The sequence below is a fragment of the Ziziphus jujuba genome, chromosome 7 (assembly GCF_031755915.1).
Source record: "Ziziphus jujuba cultivar Dongzao chromosome 7, ASM3175591v1".
Classification (NCBI taxonomy): domain Eukaryota; kingdom Viridiplantae; phylum Streptophyta; class Magnoliopsida; order Rosales; family Rhamnaceae; genus Ziziphus; species Ziziphus jujuba.
Genome location: NC_083385.1, coordinates 13,901,149 through 13,919,000, shown reverse-complemented (window position 1 = coordinate 13,919,000; position 17,852 = coordinate 13,901,149). Strand labels below are relative to the sequence as shown.

At 34.4% G+C, this 17,852-nt stretch overlaps 3 protein-coding genes and 1 long non-coding RNA gene across 4 annotated transcripts; 2 read left to right on the top strand and 2 right to left on the bottom strand.

Annotated features, from left to right (window-relative positions):
* Positions 1 to 3,112: 3,112 nt before the first annotated feature.
* LOC125419896 (protein SHORT-ROOT) lies at positions 3,113 to 5,333 on the bottom strand. The gene has a single exon (XM_016034809.4). The coding sequence runs from the start codon at positions 4,820 to 4,822 to the stop codon at positions 3,332 to 3,334; it is 1,491 nt and encodes a 496-aa protein (XP_015890295.2). The 5' UTR covers positions 4,823 to 5,333; the 3' UTR covers positions 3,113 to 3,331.
* Positions 5,334 to 9,019: 3,686 nt separating this feature from the next.
* On the bottom strand, positions 9,020 to 13,097 carry LOC112490476 (peptidyl-prolyl cis-trans isomerase CYP65). Its single transcript, XM_048466391.2, has 11 exons — positions 12,702 to 13,097; positions 12,546 to 12,608; positions 12,343 to 12,446; positions 11,831 to 11,922; positions 11,649 to 11,738; positions 11,469 to 11,544; positions 11,007 to 11,380; positions 10,540 to 10,796; positions 10,160 to 10,448; positions 9,623 to 9,736; positions 9,020 to 9,525 (listed from the first exon to the last, which is right to left on the bottom strand). The coding sequence occupies exons 1-11, from the start codon at positions 12,827 to 12,829 to the stop codon at positions 9,322 to 9,324; spliced, it is 1,791 nt and encodes a 596-aa protein (XP_048322348.1). The 5' UTR covers positions 12,830 to 13,097; the 3' UTR covers positions 9,020 to 9,321.
* A 235-nt stretch (positions 13,098 to 13,332) lies between these two features.
* Positions 13,333 to 16,248, top strand: LOC125419891 (uncharacterized). The gene is made up of 4 exons (XM_048479199.2): positions 13,333 to 13,762; positions 14,820 to 14,967; positions 15,507 to 15,577; positions 15,688 to 16,248. The coding sequence occupies exons 1-4, from the start codon at positions 13,565 to 13,567 to the stop codon at positions 15,907 to 15,909; spliced, it is 639 nt and encodes a 212-aa protein (XP_048335156.2). The 5' UTR covers positions 13,333 to 13,564; the 3' UTR covers positions 15,910 to 16,248.
* Positions 16,249 to 16,661: 413 nt separating this feature from the next.
* Positions 16,662 to 17,732, top strand: LOC125419890 (uncharacterized). Its single transcript, XR_007238639.2, has 2 exons — positions 16,662 to 16,955; positions 17,224 to 17,732. It is a non-coding gene; the product is annotated as an uncharacterized LOC125419890 (long non-coding RNA).
* The last annotated feature ends 120 nt before the right edge of the window (positions 17,733 to 17,852 follow it).

The following is a 17,852-nucleotide window of genomic DNA, read 5'->3' as shown; positions in this document are numbered from 1 at the left end:
CAAATTTTATATCAAATAAGTAATGTATATACATTATCTAATCTATTAACATATTTATTAATAATACATTGCTCACTATTTGATTGGTTAACATATTAATATAATATAAAAATTGATATATAAATTTTTAAAAAGATAAATATTACTAAATATAAATTAATTAAATAATAACTTTATGAGATATAATAGTGGATATTATATTTCATGATATACTTAAGTATACTAAAATAAAAAATAAATAAAAAAATATAATAACATTCAACTAGTTTATTATTTTTTTTTATGTTGTTAAAAAAATCTCTTTTATTATTTATTGTATACAAAAATCTTTAATTAAAAACAAGTTTTTAGAGATATTTTATTAGGATTATTTACAAACAATTTTTTTATTATTACATGTCTAAATTTTTTTAAAAAAGGATTTATTACATTTTTAGTTCATTTTAGTGTGTAATATTATTTATTTTTTAAAGAATATTATATATTGCTTTTTTTTTTTTTTGGTTGTTTTTGGAAGGATATTGCTATTCAGGTTTAGTTATGCAACTAAGTTGTTTAGTTGTTTTTTTTTTTTTTTTAACATAAAATAAGTTATAGTACCGTGTATTTTTTTTTTTTTTTGCTAATTACAATTACATAGTAATTAATAGTATATCTTTTTTTTTCTTTTTTTTTTTTACTTTTTGTAAAATTTTATGTTAATTTTTAATTTACCCCATTATCCGGAACTCCTACTCCACCAAGTATTATGAACAGAAAACATGGAAATTTGCACGTGAGATTTACTATCGAAGCACTCAGATAACACCCACTACCACCACAGTAGCCGCCTCTCTAGTCTGCACTATATCCTTTCCCATTCTCATTACTTGCACTTTGTGCCTCACTCTACCTCTTACTTTTCCTACTTGGCTTGGCTTGGCTTGGCTTGGCTTTGCTGAACGACACCAAGCATTCTTATTATGTCCCTCTTTCATAGGCTCATAGCCTGAGTTTGGGTAGTTTTGCTTTGCATTTGACCTGCAATGTCATAACAGAGAAGTAGAGGCTAGAGGAGAAGACGGTGAAAAGGTGGCTACGGTGGTGGCCTCTAAAATCCAACAGCTGGGGAAGCCATGCATGTGGGAAGCACGTGCTAATTCCATCTCTTATTGTTATGGAGTTGTCTTTAATTGCGGTGAGCTTGAATTCAAAATTCTAAAAACTAGAGGGTTTTGATTGGAAAAACCTAAAACTAGATGGTAGTAAACCATGTAAAATTGTGTTTGGCGTAAATCCTAATTAACAAGTTAAAAACAGTTTTTAAGGTTTTATAAATGTTTGGACAATTTTATAAAAATAATTCAAACTTCTAAAAATTTTTTTAATCAAAGTCAAGAGTAACTTCTTTGAAAAACAGAAGCAGAAGCAATGTTATGCCAAACAAGACCTTCAATCATTTAAAAAATGTGATAGTTATGGTATTATGTGGTATCATCACTAGTGTAGTTAATACATAGAATGCATGGGCAATTGGAATTTTGGGGCAACAATTAACATGACATGCAACAGTCATGTTGCTTTGGTAGATCAAGAAAATTAAAGCTAAATAGATTCTTTTAAATTAATAATTAGTACGAAAAAAATTCAATGGATAAACAAACAGCAATGCATATCACTATGAGGTTAATATATATCTTTTTTCCCTATATCTAAATCCTTTTCTTCAATGACTTGCCACTTGAAACTGGTCCCATAAGGGTATAAAAAGCAACATATATAGTCCTTGTCAATATCATCTATCTGATTCATTTGAAAAACTAAAAAAAAAAAAAAAGAAACCCACACATTAAGCCAAAGAAGGCATGGGCCAGCAAACAGCTTTGTTTAAAATACCCAAATCAAAACACACTTGAAGGAAAATACTGAGTTAAAAATAGAAAATAATAATAATAATAATTAAAAGAAATAAAAGAAAGCCAAAAACAAAAGTTGGGTTTTTAATTGGTGGGGGATGAGAAGGGAAAGTGGGGGTGTCAACGTGGAGGGGGCAAGTCTCATCAAAAGATGAAGATGTGGAACCCTAAAAAGAAGTTCCTTCCAACTTTAATTATATATATTTATAATTTTCTTCCTTCCGTGGGCCAAAAGTACCACTTCTTAACGTTGCTAGAGCACCACCAAAGTATTTGCCCAAAAAAACTAAAAAAGACCACCACCAAAGTATTTTCTTGGTCATTGATAGAGAGCTGGTGGTGGGGGCCATTAAGCATAGGGCCAAAAAAAAAGCTACCTCCTCAATTAATTCTTTTTTCAAATGAAAGATGATAAACTTTTTAAAAAGAAAAATAAAAATCAATGAACAAAAAATAAAAATTTATATATATATATATATATATTATATTATATTATACTTTGAGGTGGACCTTATCAAGGACGTCGTGCTGGCCACTAAAATCTTTATACCACTAATGACCAAACACCTTTTCATGAGATTCCCCATACATAACCCAACTCCGTGGCCGTCCTAAGATTCTATGACCCCAAACTAGATAATGACCTTTTTATTATTCAACTTATTTAATTAAACATGCTTCAAATTTTAAAACCCTTTTGTAGTTCTTAACCCTTTCTATGCTGATATCACCTTAGAACCACCAAATACCAAACCCATTTGATTTTTGGATCCCATTTACTAAGTAAATTAAGAAAACCCACTTATAATTTATTGAGGGAGCTATACAAGCTATGTTTCCTTTTAATTTTTTTGGATTATTATTATTATTGGTGATGCTTTTTGGATTAATTTTTGTAGGTCATGAATAGAGACAATGTCAGCAGGCCTTCTTCGGTCAAAGTTGGAGGATGCTCCTACTTTCATAATCAATAAGTGAAAAGCTTTTTTGATTTTCCCATCTTTATAAATTAAAAGTTAGTTTCCAACCATAATATTTAATTGAAATATATAGTATATTTGGAAAAGTAAAGAAAAAGGGAAGAAGAAAAGCAAAAGAAAAATAAAATAAAAAAAAGGACCTGCCAACAGGATGGTTATCAAAACCCATTTACCTATTCTCTCAATAAGATGATTGAGAAAAAAAAAAAAAAATCACAAATTTTGAATAACAAAAGGTTAAAATTAAGAAAATTAGTTTACTTCATTTCTATTCAAACCAAACAATCCCCCTAATTAATAATCGACTTTTTTTTTTTTTTTCCTTTTCTCTTCCAAAACACAATCACAAACTCCACCACCCCATGCACGTGCGAAAAAAAACATATTACACGTGTAAAATCACTCCCCAAGCGTGTAAAAAAAACAAAAGAAAAAAGGTCGAAGCTATCACCGTCATCAAGGCCTCCAAGCACTAGCCCAAACCACCGGCTGATCTTTCCACGACAAGAATATTCCGGGGACAGAATCCGAGCACTGTGTCATTGCCCAACCTTCCTTATACCTCCTCAACAGCGCGCGTACGTCATCACACACCTCATCGCTGAACGTAACAGGGTTATACCCAACCCCATGCAAACGCCGAGACCAGCGCGTGGCGGTCTCACGCCGTTCAACTGACTCAGACGGAGAACAGGCAACCAAATCGACGATCGCTCTACCGGCAGCCCTTTCGAGCATCAAACGTTCATTGCTCGTCCTCGGGAAACTCTCATCCAAAGACTCAAAGTAAACCCTAAACCACCTCAAGCATTCTTGAAAACCTTTCACGAAATCAATCCCATCCACTCCAACGTCAAGATCAGCCTCTTCTTCCACGACGGTTATGATCCTCGGCCGTAAATTTCGGAAAGCGGAAATGAAATAGTCGCGACGGTTATTAACGGCCGTTACGGTGTGCAGAGCACCGACGCAATTAATTGCTAATGCTTCGTCTTCTTTGATGTCTAAATCGGACAATTTCAATTCCGAAAGCTCGCCGGAATGGTGGATCACATTGAATTTGAAAGGAACGCCCATAAGTCTTGCGAACTTTTCCATCCTTGTCCCTATTTCTCTCATCACCTTTTGAACAGCACCGACTGAACCACCAACGCCTCCGCCGCCGGAGGCTTTGCTGGAGACGACTGTGGTTAGACGGAGATGAGGTGTCTCGTCGGTTCGAGTGGCTAAAGCTTCTAGAAGAGTCGGCCATTGAGTGCAATACGTGTTGCTGATATCAATTATGTGGAGTTTGGCTTCCCCTTCGAAAGCTTCCATGATTGCACCATTGCAAGCTACATGTCCGAAAGTAGTCCACGGACTCACCTCCTGAAATTTGAGCACCATTTTTCTTGTGGATTCGAAAGAGCAGGTTTTTTCCGACGCCGAGATCAGAGTGCGGTAGCATCGCTCGCCGGAGTCGGTCATGCGGCTGAACAAAGCCTGGAGGAAATACGCGGCAAGTTTCTGATCGGAATCTCCGTAAGGAGAGCTGAGTTCGTTAAGCATCCACATCAGCTGTTGAACTCGAGCGCTGTTCTTGTCGGCTATAGCTCCGGCGGTTTCGAGGAGGATTTCGAAAGCCCACTTGCCGGAGAATTCGAAATTGAGATCGCGTGCAGGTGAGAAAGAGAGCTCGGTAGGGGTGCTGGTGGTTGTATGAGTTGGAGTTGGGGTGCTGGTGGTGGAAGGATGATGATGGGGTTGATAAGGTGGATAATAGTGCTTAGAAGAAGACGAGGAAAAGTCTTCTTCATCCATGAAAAAGTTGAAGCATTCTTCGTCTTCTTGTTGTTGGTGGTAGTGATTGTTTATGTTTTGTCTGGAAGATCTTGAGCTGCTAGAAGTTCTACTTGAGTTGAAAGATTGATCGGATTGAAGACTGACTAGTCTAAACAACGTATCCATTTAACCTAACAAAGACCCACATCAATGAAGTTTGTTTTTTGGAAAAGAAAGGTTGTTGGTCTGGGGACAAAGAAAAGAGATATGGGAGGTGTTTGAGTTTTTAACTGTGAGAGAAATGAGATATAGGGGCAAAAAATAAATAAATAAATAAATGATTAGGAAGAGAGAGAGGTAGAAAATCTTGAAACTTGGATTTTAGCTTGGGTTTAATTTGAACAAAAAAAAACACATCTAGTTAAATTAAAAGACTTATAATGGGAGAGAGATGAAGACGGGGAATCTATGTAAGAGAGCAATAAGAGTAACAAATTAAATATATATATATATATATATTTTCTTTTTGGTGTTATAATCGATGAGGAATGGGAGAGTGTGGGGTTGGGGGTTTCTTTTCTTAGCTCAATTAGCCTATTCTTTTATGAGGTCTTTTTTTATACATGCATAATTTTATGTGAGATAGAGAGAGAAGTGTGGGTGACTGAAAAATGGGTATTTTTCTGTTAAGACTTAGAATGTGGGAAATGAAGTTAGCTAGCATCTGTATAGAAATAGAATTTCTTCCTTTCTGACAAAAAGATGAAAAAGCTCGAGAAAAAGTTAACCAAGGGTCGAGATCACTAAATGGTTAGTGGATTAGCTTTTCATTCTTTTATGCAGCAGAGAGAGAGAGAGAGAGAGAGAGAGAGAGAGAGAGAGAGAAAGAGAGAGAAGGAGAATAATGTTATAAGTTTTTGAGTGGGAGCAGGCGTGCCAATTGGGTTTGGGAGAGAGAAAGAGAGAGAGAAATGAGTAAAGCTGCCGGCGTGCATCATCATCATCAAAGCCACCATCACACACACACACACACACACACCCAAAGCCCAAGCACCACCACCCACTCACATTCTTTGCCTCCTAATCCCTCTCCAAACCCTGCCAAAACTTCCACTACTTTTTCCTTTTTTATATATATTACATTATATCCCAATACGTACATGAATCTTTCATTATATTATAATGTTTTTGACCCTCATACCAAAATGTACTCTTTTTTCCTCAATATCTAGGGCATGCCCTTCACTTCTTTTAATTTTCCCACACATTTTCTTTTTTAACTTTATATACACAAAAAAAAATTCCTAAAACTCACCCCCAAAATTCCTCCGCCATGCCTATTCTCTAGATAGCCAAAATCATCTCCCTCTCATAGCTATTCTTCCGTCCATGTTCGTGTTCTTCCGTCCATGTTCGTGGTCTCAAGAATCTATAAGTCCTACTATTGACCTGTAAATTTATCTTCCTAGTCTAGTTTGGGTTCTTTTGTTACAATTTATTGTTCTAACCTAATTGTCGTTAAGTTTATAATTTCTTTTTCTTTCTTTTTTTTTTTTTTTTTTTTTTTTTCTAGAGAGAAAATCTTTGTCTCCTTGGCCCAGTCACCCAGAATAAAGCTTACTACACAATAAACGCCGAGCATATATATGTATGAATCTTATACACTTTGAGAATTTATTATAAGTTCTTGTCCGGTTGGATGAATTTGTTTTTTTGGTTTGTCCATTTCTTTGTTTCTTAAATCAGCAAAAATTATTGTAGGGATGTAACTCCTTAATGTTATTGTGTCAAGAAGTCAAGGTGAGTACATATATATATATATATTATTTTATTTTATTGAACAATATTGGGTATTACTCAACTGTATTGGATTAATATAATTTAGAGTAAAATATCCAATATATTAAATGTAATCAAGCAGCAGAAGGGCAATATAAGATGTCCAATGTCACAATCAGTAGAAAATTGCTGTGTGTATATATATATATATATTTGTAGTATATTTAATATTATTATTATCATTAGGAATTTTAGGAATTGTTCTACTGTTTTTCTGGTTTTCTTCATCAATCGCTAGGCAAATTCCTTTGCTTGGACTCATTGTCCCTCGTTGAGGACTGAGCTTTTAAAAATTATAAGATAATTTTCGATATCCAAAAGTCTAAACGGTCCTAATTTGTCTTGGTCATAGGGCAATATGGTCACTCAATTCCCAAGAAGTATCTGAAGAATTATTCTCCAGAAGAGAATTCTAACCCTACTAGAAACATTATAGTTCAACATTAGAACCCTTCTCTGAAATCCTAATTGTACAACGGGAAGAACAAGACAAAGCAACCAAAATAAACAAAATAAAAGAAGACGAAGACTCTCAAAAGGATTTAATTAAATTAAACGATGTTTTATGGATTTGCGTGATCCACATTGTTATTTTAATATGGATTTTAATGAATATTTTAAGAAGAGTAAAGGTGAAATGTCACTACCCTAACCATATACAAAATCTGTTTCCTATTCAGATGAAGATAGCAACTTGCTATTTTTTTACACCAAGTATGGTGGGAGTAAGAATAAAAATAAAAATAAAATAAAAAGGCAATGTGGGTTTCGGTTTTTATTTTTATTTTAATTTTTAAAAAGTAAGATAAAGCTATGGAAATTATGCCCAAGTTTGAATTCTCCTACCCAATATTTTAAAAAAAGAAAATCGGAAATTTATTTTTTATTTTGAGCTTGCATTTTAATTACAAAATAACAAAAAATATTTATATATTTTTAGTGACTAAAATAAATAAAAATTAATCTCATATTTTTAGTGACTAAAATAAGTAAAAATTAATCTTATCTCTATATATTACATTCGGCATGATACTGTTGTGTTGACACCTCAACCAATAATCTAACCTTGTTCCAAAGTGGCATATACTATTGGCTGGGTATTAACAAAATTATAGTCACCATCTTTATCTTTTTTGCTTACCTTTGAAATGGGGATTAATTTATGTGATTATTATGGCTTTTTCGTCGTTGATGATATTAGAAAGGGCCATACTTGTCGGGTTAATTTAGAGTTGTTAACCAAATTGTTGTATAATTGACATGGAGTGACGTTGGAATAAATTTTAAGGACGTGACTATCACTCCAAGCTATACAATAAATAAACAATTAATTAAGACAAAGATTACGTAACTTTGAAGGCGAAAGCAATGAAGATCGAATTTAACAAATTGTGATTAGTTAAATGGATAGATTAATGCTTTAAAACTGCTGCAATCTTTTGAGATCACTTATGTAATACAAAACATTCTCATTAATTTTAGATATTAAGATTGGCTTAATTAGTATATCTCTCACACTCATATCCATTATGTTGTAAGTTTGAAACATGCTCATTTCTTTTAATTAGATACTAAATTGTTGTAATGGTTAAAAAAATTAAAGACCTCTAACTAATAACATCAATATTTGACCAAAAAGTATAATAATAATAATAATAATGATAATATCAATAGGGGGAAAATAAAAACAAATCCAAAATTCTTTTAGTAACTAATTTGTGGTATTTTCTTTTTTAGGCTAAATTCTGTTTAGATTTTGATATTAAGGATTTTGTTAAAATATTACCCAAAGAAAAAAAAAAAAGGGGATTTTTTGAATAAACCGAAAGTAATGCCATACTATAGCAAATGTATACTTCATATTTTACTATGATGCGTTCGAATTATAGCTGGCAAGTGTAAAAATAAGTGGGATTTAGCGAAAAAAAATAAATAAATAAAAGTGGGCTTTAATAGAAACAAATAAAGAAAAGCCCCATTTCTCGTTCTTATCAAATTTTGGACTAAGGTCATGTTGGTTTTATGGAATCCTTGTTGGAATTTTTGAAATGAATCCTACATTATCTGTGAACTGATTTACCAGTGAATTAAAAAGCAGCTGTAAAGGCTGACCCCGTTGAGGAATAAAATTCATGGCTTAGGCAGAATCAGAAATTGTAGTTGAACCTAGCTAGGCTCTTTGAGAATTGAAATCACATGGAGAGCATTTAGGCCATTTAAAAACAATAGAGTTTATTTTATTTTTTTTATTCTTTAATTATTATTTTATTATTATTATTATTATTATTGTTGTTTTTTTGGGCAGTGATGGGGGCGTAGAAGAGGAGGGAACGACACAGTTGGGATTGCAAATTTTGCCGTCTTTCTTCCCACATTTCAATAGGACCTTTGTCAATGGGCTTATGAAGGTGAGTAAAAAAGAACTCTTTTTTGTTTTTATTTATCAACCATTTACTGTTGGGGTAACTCTAATGTTATATGGAAACCAAATGAGCTAAAAGGTTTACCAAGTTGGGATGCAGTCATCTAGTTTTAGTCACCATAAATACAAATTTCATGCCACAGAAATAATCAAATATATGCGGGAATCAGATCACTCAGGATTCACTTTCAATTGTGAATTCCTACAAGTTCAAGATGTTGCGGTGACATAACTATAGTTCTGCGATCGCACGAGAGGCAGATAGGAATCTATTGTAACAAAAGCAATTAATCATGGTATATGATTCCTTGTGCAAACTTACCAGAAAAACAACTGGAATATTAGCTAATTTCCCTAAAAAGAATATATGTCACTTTTCCCCACCTTGGAAAATATTTTCTACATATGGTACAGATTTGGGATATTACCAGGCCGAAAAATCTTTGAATTCTGCCTTAGAGACTCCCAATTTTCTTTTCTTGGCAGCAGCAACTGCTGTTAAACCAGTGTCAACAGCCACAGACTCAGCTTGAGAACTCCGTGCTTTCAAGTACTTCCCAACACCACCACTACCAACTGTTTCTGCTGTTCCTGTACCCGGATTGCTGTACCAAGATCCAACCTTCTCCTGAAATGTTACAAAATCCACCACATGAATATGATAAACAGAGAAAGAAAATCAAAAGCACAAACTACTCTGACATTCAGGCATCCAGAAAACGAACATCTTCTTCATCGATAACTTTCTTCTCATTTTTGGCTTCTTCTTTCTCCTCTTCTTCATCAGGTTCTGTGTAAGGATTGACGAAAATCGTAACACCTGTAATCTTAATTTCCTCCTGCAAAAAATGATTGAACTATGATCAAGACGATGACTAATAGGATGACAAGCTGTAAATATCAACACACACATACAGCCACAGAAAGAGTTTGGACATAGAACAATAACACACACACGCACACAGAGCACAGACCTTATCTTCAAATCTTATTCAACAGAAGGATACATGCATCTAAGAACTGAAGATTGCTGCCCCATAAAACTATTAACAACATGCCTCAGAAGACAGATTGGCAATTGTAGAAAAAGTAAAACATTAAAAAATAAAAATAAAGTAAGTCTGCAACGTATAGGAGTATTTACACCAATAAATATCACTCCATTGATTCACAGAAGGCTGAAATAAAGCAAAAAAAGACCAGCAAAACATAGAACTTGAAAATAAATCTTCAAAAATAAATAGCAACAGTACAACACCTACCAAAGGTCGATCTTCATTATCAACAGGAACCTTCTCCATTGCTGCCAATGTCGTCAATCCTCCAACAACTCCACCAAAAACTGTATGCTTGAAGTTTAAATGATTTGCAGACTTGTACAGGATGAAAAACTGGGAACCATTTGTATGGGGCCCACTGTTTGCCATACTAACAATACCCCTTCCAGAGTGAACCAACTTGGAGTTCAGTTCATCTTTAAAAGGCTTTCCCCATATAGATTCACCTCCTTTCCCAGTACCCGTAGGATCACCACCTTGAATCATAAAATTCCTGTGCATAAAAAGGACAATGTTACATATATGGCAAAAGTCAGATTGTAAAACCAAAAGTCAGAATACAGAAATTAAATCAGAGCAATTACCGTATGTTTCTATGAAAAGCTACTCCATTGTAATAGCCACGTTCACACAGAGTGATAAAGTTCTCACATGTCCTGGGAGTTATATCACAGTGCAGCTCAATGTTCAAATCACCATGAGTTGTATGCAGCTGTACATATCCTTTCTTCTTTGGGTTCTTCTCAACTTTGACATATTCATATTCATTTTTAGTGACAGGATCAAAAGAAGTAGAAGTGAAGGATCTTGATGCAGCACCAGTAGTATACCGGCTCTTGACCTGAAATCAAACGTTTATAAGTTAAAAATGACATTGGCCCCTAGGAAATGAGAAATAACAACCTACAAACTGTGAGGACCAACATCAAAGGTTGAACATTAGCATTCTTCTATTCAAACAACAGATATTGAATTTCCATTATACTTGTTGTATGATAACTCCTAATAGATAGTATTCTGGCAGAATCAATAAGTATTCGGAAGGACTGACCATCTTGGCATTCACTGGTGCCCTCTCACCAGCCATATGCATAGCTATTCGAGCAGCAGTTTTATCACTTGATGCAGCTTTTGCCGCATCAGCACTTCTTCCATGTACAGAAGCAGATGCAGCATCTACAATGCTGAAAGCTTGAGGGGTTTTAGCCCCTCCATTTGGATTTTTTTCAGAATCTTCTTTAATGCGTGACCTTGCTTCCAAGATGGCAGCAAGTGCAGCAGCTCTTTCATTTTTTGCCTTGTTGCCACCTCCTCCATGTAGTGCAGTTTGCTTTGCCTTTTCAGTTCCAAGCTCGTCCAACATCTGCTTGATATCTCCCGAGACATTAATGTTATAGGACGGATCAGAATTCATTTTCTTTAACTCTGCAAAAAGAAACTGAGTACATCAAATTACATTAATAAATTAAATGCATGTGTGTTCCTTGTGGATGAAATATTAAGTTGAGCTTACCTTCATCATCAACCTTCAAATTATTTTTAACATGATCAAAATCGAGAAGAACCTTGCTGTCAAGTGCATTAGGACTCTGCAAAGCGCACCCATAAACATCTGTGTAATATGCAAAACAAACAAAAACTACTTACAAGATCTTGACATAACAACCTGGATACATCTCAAACTACTACATACCTGAATGGTTATGAGATCCTCCTTGGTGAATGGTTCATCAGTGAGCAGCTCCTTCCAGTTCTTTGTCTTAATGTTTAGTTCTTTAATTGCCTATAAAGCCAAGAAAAACAATGAACACTAAACCCACTTATTAAAAACAAGAAAACTCACAGATGATGGGAACAACGAGAAATATTACAAACCTCGTAGCAAAAGACATTTCCTGTAGTCTTCACGGCAACAATGTGTGTAAATTCAGTAAAAACTTTGTTTAAGACTGGGCACTGAAATTCTCCTATAGAAAAAGAAATAGAAAGGTTTGAATCAGCTTAGGGAACAAAGTAAATTGAGTACTTGCAAAACCTATATTAGTAATAACAAACATCATACCAACAGGTCCATTACATGCACAACTATATACAGAGCACACCTATAAATAATAATAATGATAATCATAATTAAAAAGAAAATGTAAAACTTCCTTTTGTGTATTTATTCCATCCTAAAGTGGGTAAAAGTATCCAGCAAAATAATCCCACTGCCTGACATTGAAACATTAATGTCAATAAAATTTGTTTCACCTAATTAATTAATGTAGCACTCATCACTTAGTTTCAAATTCTCTGTCCAATGAAATGAAAATTCTTAAAACTATCGAAAACAAGAAAAATTAAATTAAATTAAAAAAAAAAAAAAAAAAAAAAAAAACCCAAACCTTCGGGATTCTTGTGGAAAGTTAGATGTATGAGATCCTCCATTTTCAGCGGAGCTCCAGTGACTGGATGCTTCCCGTGCTTTCTAATATATGGAATTATATTCCTGCACCCATTTCCCATTTCCCAATTTTCAATTTCAATTTTTTTTTTTTAAAGAAAAATAGATGAATTGCAAGTAGGAATTAGAGTAAGAGAAGCGCACATTAACTCGAAGACGCTGCCATCTGCCGTGCACACAGGGCTTTCGAAAGGCGTAAACGTAAGTCTGCATCACAGTTAAACAGCCATCAGCCATCAATTTCAGAAACAACATATATATATATATATATATATATACATGAGAGAGAGAAGAACGTACGCGCAGCAATAGAAAGGGAGGCGTTTGAAAGGGATGGAAGAGGATTTGGATTTGGCGCCGCCCCATTCAGTGGCCCATTCGGTCTTGGTTATGAACATTCGATCTTTGCTATGCTGTTTCTTCCCCATTCTTATCTCTCTTGTCCCTCTGCCCCTTTTTTGCTCGAGCCCTAGAAATCCTTAGACCAACCCTTCCGATTGTATTCGGAGTTGCTTAGGGTTTCAGGGTTCCTTTAATTCAATTCCACGCCAATCAAACACTTAGACAGAGATATAAGAATTTTGGTTTTCAGCTACTCTGCAAATTGAGAATCTGAGGCGGTTTACCGTCGCACCGGCAGTGCTACTGAGCTTGAAATTTCTTTCGAGACCGTTTTTGACGACTGCGACACTGCGTTTCCAAGTTTATGATATTTGGGTCTGGTTCGGCCCATATTAGTTGGGTTGGGCCTGAGTCCTCCTGGTCTTTCTCTTTGGGCCTTCTTTTTCCTTCTCTCTCCCTTTTTTTATGAATTAGATGTTTTTTTTTTTTTTTTTCCTCCTAATTCTTATTATTCTATATTGGTCTCTGTTGGGACTTTTTATTTGAGAACACAATGACAAAAAATTAGGATTAATTTTTTTAACAAAATATATTTTTTCATAGAATTTAGGAGAAATTGCCCAAAAGAAAAAATAAATGAATTTAAGAGAAAAATATTTTAATTCACCAGCAGAAATTTGTGAATATTATATAGTATTTGTTAAAAAAAAAAAAATAATTGACCAATTTTTCTCTTCTATACAAATTTATTTTGTATTGGGTATTGAGCGAAATCGGGTATGAAAGTGAATTGAGCGAGTGAAACCGAGGAAGAAAAGAAAATGGGAGGAGGAAGCAGTGAATGCAGTAGCAGTGGGGAGGAAGATGGAGATGCGGAGTGGAAATCAGCCATAGACTCAATCGCCGCCGCCACCACTTTCGTGTCCTCTTCTGCTGCCAAACCACCCGTTTCCTCTGCCGATGGCGATGATTCTGACGAGAAACCCAAAACCAAACGGCTCAAGCACTACCAACTCAAGGTCCACCATGCTTATTCTCTCCTCCTTTTCAGTTTTATTTTTTCAACACTTTTTTTTTTTTTTAAACATTTTTGGCACTGCAATTTGCTGGTTGGTTTTGAATATTACTTGGCCGGCTTTTTTTCAGTTTAGGTGTTTCTGATATCTTCCAGGTGTATCTTTTTTGGAAAATGCTTGGTTTCCTCTATTGCTTCTCTGCAGTCAAATTTAAATGCCAGCTTTAGATAACATAAATTCTATAAATTGAATGGTTCCTAATATGTATTGTTACCCTTCTTCAGAACTAGCTTTATTATTGACTGATATTTTATTTCATGAATGAATGAGCTCAATTCTTTTGAAGAATCGGTATCCTTTGGATCATTCCCTTTTTCTGGGACCTTGTGGATGCTTGGATTCTAAAGGGCCTTCAAATTGAGAATGTTTTTTCATTTTTTCTTTTGAGAAAAATAAAAAAATAAAAAAAATAAGAAGAAGAAGGAGGAGAAGAAACCGGTATATATAACTCTTCAATCTTTTAAGAAAGTAACCAAAAATGAAGCTTTCTGTATTGAAAGTTTTGTTCTTGTGTGCAATAGGAACATGTTGGAAACAGCTTAAGTTTGGTAACTCAAACAGCTAGGAAATAAAATGTTATTATGTCTTGCTAGGATTTACGTGCATTTTTTATGATGATGTGGAAAAAACAAGGCAGATTGCTGAACTGGATAGAGGATATAATAGCAGAAATCTTTTGGGCATATTAAGTTTAGACAAGGTTGAACAACAATGTGTTCCTTCATGCCCTTATAACTTTTGTTAATCTTCTTCGTATATTGGAAGTTTTAATTGAACATGATGTTGTAAGGAATTTTTAACGGTTACTGAAACTTATGAGTCAAAGTTCATACAGGGCGATACAGTCATAATTATTCACAGGTAAGGAATAGGTGAATTATAGTGAAGCACATGCTATGCTTCCTTGCATCCCTGCCCCTACCTTTCTCAAATTTCTTATCCTGCTTGGAATGTTTTGCTGTTTTGTCAGTTTCTGTACAATTAATATTCTTCTTCACAGGCACAAAAGATTTTGGATGATATATTGGAAAGGACCTTGGTGATTGTGAAGGAACATATTAGAATCCCAGAAACGGATCCTATGAACGAAGAAGGTGGCATTCGATTATTCAAAAATGCTCCACCTGGGATAGTGTTTGATCACGTTAGTAAGTAATTGTCTTCAATCATTTTTTTTTTTTTTCCTATTTTGCCTAATCATATTCATTTATTAAAAAGGTCATCTATCGTGGAAAACAGCTTATGGTTCCCTTAAAAACTGATAAGGTCAACATCTAAATTTTCACTGTTCAATCTGCTGCTTTCTTATTATCTAATATATAGGGAAAGTATTAAGTTTAAATGCTTGTAATTTGACATTTTACTTATCTCTACCATTTTGATAATGATATTAACAGCAAGAAGAGGGTGAGGTTGGTCATCATAAGCATCCAAAAATATTCAAGATGTAGGTTTAAATAATTGGCAAAAGAGATTGGCATCATTGAAGAAAACTGCATATACGAAAAATGTATTTGTTACAAGTAGTATATGACTTCTTCAATTCAACTTTCTTTGTGATATCATCCAGTAGTTAAATATGTCATTTTTGGTGTTTAAATTGGAGAGTTGGCCACTCGTTGGTGTCAACTTCCAATATAGTGTGTCTCTTCCCTAGTGTGGATTAACTGTTATGTTTATGCACCAGATGAACTTCAACAACCAAGAAAGAGGCCGAGACTTCTTCCTGGAAAAGAATTAGATGAGAAATCAAAGAAGGTTTGTTCATCTATTCATATATCGTTTAACGCATATGACTAGTGATCAGCTTTACCATCTTTTATTCATCCATATATGACATGTGCGCAATTTATTATGTCGGCATACAGTTCAGACGAAGACTCAAATCCGTTGCTGTTGATGGGGAGGATATAATTGCTGCAGCAAGAAACGCATTTCAAAAGTCATTAGCTAAGTTCGAAGCTAAAGATGCAGCTGCAAAAGTGGCAGCCCGAAGAGAAGAAGAAAGAGTTGCAGAGCTGAAAAGGATTAGAGGAGAGAGATGGTTACCTTCCATTGCCAGAGAAACACGGTTGAAGCAGCGGCATTGAAGTGCCAAGAGTTCACACTCTACATTCACATGGTTGTCCCACTGAGCCGTACACAACGGCTCCTTCCAATTTGTCATGGAGCGAAATCGTTGCTGGCAAACCACTTTATTGGACCTTTCTATATTTCTTGTATGGTCGTTTGTATGTAACGGACAAATTATACAAATGAGACTAGATGTCAGTGTGCGGTAATGGCCGACGGCCTTTTACTAGGCGTTAAAAGAAAGTCCCAATATATTTATATTGGGACTTTTAAATATATGGTACTTTATAAATCTTTTGCTTATGTAAACCAAGTTTTTTAAAAATATATATAGAAAGCTTTTATTGGTGCATTAACTACCGTATTATTAAGTTTCTTTTTTTTTTTTTTTAACAAATTAGATAAGCATTTATAGGTCTATGAGAATAGTTTGGGGAAAAAAAACTAACCATGGATGTTTAAAACATATTTGAAATTATTTTATTACTTTTTAAAAAGTAATTTACTAACATCTAATTTGTTCTCTTTTTGAGAAATTTCATAAGAAGCAGCAACAAATTCTTCAAATATATATATTTTTTTCAACTATTAAAATATAACTATAATTCTAGTGTTCCAAAATTTTATTATTTTAATTAGAGAATCAGAAGGGTGCTATGAACTTCCAAATTAGGCTACATTGTCCATTCCACTACACAACTATTCATCTACGCTATAAAATCCTTTATCACTCTTTTATGGATTTGAGGAATCCAATGTAAAACAAATTCGGTGCTAAAGATTTCATATTTGCGATATAACCAAAAAGATTTTAATCATCATTTTACAAGTGTATACAAATAATTTTGTTACCTAATCAAAGCCTTTGGCATAGAAACAAATAAGAAAACAGCAAAACTCTTCCCTCTCCTCCCTTTCCTTTTTTGTCCAAGTAATAAAGAGACAAGCACCACTTCAATTACACCACCGACGGTCTTGCTTGTTCCGATTAGCAACATTGTACATACATCATACTTTTAAGGTTGCTCTATTCAGGCCAATACAGGAAACCATTACTTTCCAGGTAAATGCTAGGTATAGAACTTAGGAAAAATGAAAATTTTTGGAAATAACGTGGAAGCAACGCTCTACTTTTTAATCTTCATCTTGCAAAACCCAAATCACTTTCACTCTTTCACTATAAAACTAGCGTCATTTCCTAACTAATAAAGAAAGAAAAAAAGTGAAAAACATAACGGTCCCAATCACCCATTTATCTACTGTCTCTTACTGAGACAGAAAGATTTGGCTTTGGGAGTGGGATTTAAGCCTCTGTTCATGTTATATCTCAGGTGGGCTTTTTGTGGCTTTGGTTTCCAACTATCTTTTGGTTTCTTTCGTAGTAAAAAGAAAATGGCGAATGTGTTAGCTATGGTGTTGGATGGTTTGAAATTGTTCGTTCGGACGATTTGGGGTCTGCAAGAGCGACGCTTCTCTGTCACTTTCAATGCTGTGAGCTCTGCTGTGGTGTCCATGACAATGGCATTTGCTTTCTGCTTCTTAACCATTCACAGATATAGACGAGCAGGAATAAGATTTGCCTTCTTTGATTTTCCCTTCTCAACAATGTGCTTACTCTGTTGGTTGGTTTAGCTTTTATTTTTGGCTGGTTTTAGTAATTGTCTATATATTAAAAATAATGCAACTATGGTAGCCTTAGAGGTATGCATGATTTCCTTAATAATGTGGACTGAATCATTAATATAATGCATCTATGGTAGCTATTTTAGTTTGTATTCTTTTGCTCATTTGTACCAAGATTTTCTCTCTGACTTTGAAAATGAGATTCTTGCTTCTCAAACAGTTTCCCTGCCTCTACTTCGATTTCTTGTTTAATTTTGTCAGTCTCTTCAACTGTTGAATCTAAATAAAACAATATCAGCCTCAGATCATCCAGTCTTGTTGCTGTTCTTTTCTGTTC